The 3,257-nt window shown below is 35.4% G+C and overlaps 1 protein-coding gene across 1 annotated transcript; it reads left to right on the forward strand.

Moving 5' to 3' along the window:
• Positions 1-2,018: 2,018 nt before the first annotated feature.
• On the forward strand, positions 2,019-2,679 carry LOC148545330 (uncharacterized). The gene is made up of 2 exons (XM_088497869.1): positions 2,019-2,550; positions 2,642-2,679. Exons 1-2 carry the CDS (start codon positions 2,019-2,021, stop codon positions 2,677-2,679), a joined length of 570 nt encoding a protein of 189 aa, XP_088353995.1.
• The last annotated feature ends 578 nt before the right edge of the window (positions 2,680-3,257 follow it).

Below are 3,257 nucleotides of genomic sequence, written 5' to 3' on the forward strand. Positions count from 1 at the left end.
ATGCTAGGGAGATTATTACAAAGTAATCACGATTTATTAGTTGCATTTTAATAATTGGTGGCTATTTGATCTTCTTGTGTTACATTAAATGACTAAATGTTATAATCTCAATCCCTTCTATTCAGATACAATGATTAGATTAAGGATGTAATGAAAAGTAATAGTAGATAAAAAGCAGGAACGTAGTGAATAATATAAAAAGGAAAGAATCTGTTAGTGACATTGGTGACACCCATTTGTGCTAACACAAGAAATGCTCATCGATTCCTTACAAGAATCTGTTATGATAATTAGTTACTGATTTTGTACAGATTTCTAAATTTTTACTTGTGTTTACTGTATATTTACTGATTTGTTTTTTCATATTTTGTTCTTGATTTTGTTTGTTTAGGTAACGAACAATGGGAGGAGGAGATAATTGCATTCCTTCAGAAATTATGGAGGAGAATAAAACAATGGAAATTGAAGCTGAAAATGTTGTTCCTACTATTGATGCTGCCACAACTCCTGCTGAACCAGAAGCTAATGAAGAAAATTCTGATGGAAAAATGGAGAATCCAGAAGCTGCTCGAACAAGGGGAAAGAAATCGTATGTTTGGCAGTATTTTACTCAACTTCCATTAACTGAGACAAAGGGACTGCACCAAGCTAAATGTAATCATTGCCAGAAAAAATACGGTTGTCATCCTACTAAACATGGCACAAATTCTCTAAATAAGCATTTAAAGAGTGCTCATAAGTGGATATTTACTAAAGCGGGGAAGAAGGGTACACTTCATGGGTACATGCCCAAAATTGAAGAAGAGGATCTATGCAATGCTTTTAAGGGTTATAACTTAGAAGATTGTAAGAAGTCTGTAGCTGAGTTTGTTGTACTTGATGAAATGCCGTTTAAAGTTGTCGAGGGGATTGGGTTTCGTAGGATGTTAAATCGATTCGAGCCAAGATTTACGGTACCATCTAGGATGACAGTCTCAAGAGATTGCTTTCAACTTTATTTAGATGAAAAGAAAAAGCTAAAAGAATGGTTGGCAAAGTCATGTGCTCGGGTTTGTTTGACAACAGATTGCTGGACATCAAATCAAAACTACACTTATATGAGTTTGACTGCACATTTTGTTGATGAAGAATGGATGTTACAAAAGAGAATTATAAATTTCTATCAAATTGAGAACCACAAGGGTGACACTGTTGGAAGAGAAATCGAGAAATGCTTGAGAGAGTGGGGAATTGAAAAAGTCTTCACAATCACAGTGGATAATGCAACTTCAAATGATGGAGCTATTACTTATCTTCAAAGGAAATTAGGTGCAAGAGGTGGGTTGGTGTGTGGAGGAAAGTATATGCATGTGAGATGCTGTGCTCATGTTCTTAATTTGGTAGTGAATGAAGGAATTAAAGAACAACACACTTCAATTGAAAGCATTAGAAATGCTGTAAGGTATGTTAGGTCCTCTCCTCAAAGGACTAAAAAATTTAAAGATTGCATTGAGGCTGAATTAATTGAATCTAAAAGTCTTGTGTGCTTGGATGTTCCAACTAGGTAGAATTCTACCTATCTAATGTTGGAACATGCCGAGAAATTTGAAAAAGCTTTTGATAGACTTTATGATCAAGAACCTGATTTTCTTAGATGGTTTGGAGAGGATAGTGGGGGAAAAAAGAAAATTGGTCCACCTACACCCCTTGATTGGCAACATGCTAGGTTATTCATGGATTTTTTGAGAGTTTTCTATGAGATAACTTTGACTTTCTCATCTTCCTTGCATGTTACATCTAACATATGTTTTCATGAAATTGCATCTGTTGCTTCTCAATTAACATCTTGGAGCCAAAATCAATCTGATTTGTTAGGAAGTATGGCATGCTCTATGAAACATAAATATGATAAATATTGGGGACCAGTTGACAAATTTAATCCATTATTACTTGTTGCTGTTGTATTGGATCCTCGGTACAAACTAGATTATCTGTGTTGGTGTTTGGAGGATGTCTATGACAAGGAAGTATCTACTAGCATGACTGGTGTTGTTAAACTTACATTAGATACATTGCATAATTTTTATGAAAAAGAGGTTGTCGATGATAAAGGAAGGGATGATGGTGGAGATTCATCTAGTATTGTATTGGATGACAATATTAAAATCTCAGCTGGTGCCAAGGGCGTTTCTGAAAATCGAGTGAATTTGTGGAAAAAACAAAAAAGAGAGAAGGCTAATGCAGATAGCAAGTCAGATGTGGAGAGATATTTGGCCGAGGATACTGTGGAAGATGAGAATTTTAATATATTGACTTGGTGGAAAGTGAATGCTTCAAAATATAGGATTCTTTCTCTCATAGCCCGCGACATTTTGGGTATTCCGGTTTCAACTGTTGCTTCTGAATCATGCTTCAGCACCGGTGGACGTGTGCTTGATGTCTTTCGTAGCTCTTTGTCACCATTAATGGCTGAAGCTTTGATATGCACTCAAAGTTGGTTATGCCCTTCTAAACAAGACGTTGGAGATCAAGAGTTTGATCAATTTGATAACAGTCAGAAGATTGTTGAAGGTACATTTATGATATCTTTATTATTTCTGACTTATTTATTTCAAGTAATAATCTTTTATATGAAAAATGAGTAATTTTATTTGTTATGTAGGTTTCACTAATGCATCCACATCACAAGGAACAAGTTGACAACATTAATGGCTATTGATAGAGGATGATTATTCTTATGTATTGTAAACCTTAACATCTTATTTGTATTGATTTAAATATTATTGTGTTATTTGTATTGACTTTAGACTAATGTATATTATTGTGTTATTTGTATTGACTTAAATATTTAGTGTTATTAGACAATATTAGTATTGGACTATTGATTGTGATGATGCTTTGGTATTGATTGTGATTATGTTTTAATTTTGAAGAAGGGTTGGTTATGGCCCGGTTTTCACCCGGTTTAATTGTGGCCCGAAAGACTGTTGGTTTCATCGGGTCTAGGGCCGGGTCTGGGTCTAATAAATAGACCCGGTCTATATTTGGGGCTGGGTCTGGGTCTAATAAATAGACACTGTCATTAACGTTGGCTCCACTTTCTTTCTTCCACATTAGAGTTCACGTTAACTTAGTTAACGTGACTCTTATCGTGGGCTATGATGGCTTCGAGGACGTTATTGGCGATTACTTTTCTCATTAACGTTGCAAGCTAGCTCCCATTCCACGTTAGTGGTCACGTTAGTTAGACTAACGTGGCTGCTAACGTGGTTCTTTCT

Source organism: Arachis ipaensis, chromosome B9 (genome assembly GCF_059453495.1).
Source record: "Arachis ipaensis isolate K30076 ecotype BB chromosome B9, ASM5945349v1, whole genome shotgun sequence".
Taxonomy (NCBI): domain Eukaryota; kingdom Viridiplantae; phylum Streptophyta; class Magnoliopsida; order Fabales; family Fabaceae; genus Arachis; species Arachis ipaensis.

What these genes read in the sequence shown, in the direction of transcription:
- LOC148545330 (XM_088497869.1), top strand. Translation starts at nt 2,019, where the DNA reads ATGACTGGTGTTGTTAAACTTACATTAGATACATTGCATAATTTTTAT. An exon ending in CAGTCAGAAGATTGTTGAAG is followed by an intron (nt 2,551 to 2,641) that starts GTACATTTATGA and finishes TTTGTTATGTAG; the next exon opens with GTTTCACTAATGCATCCACA.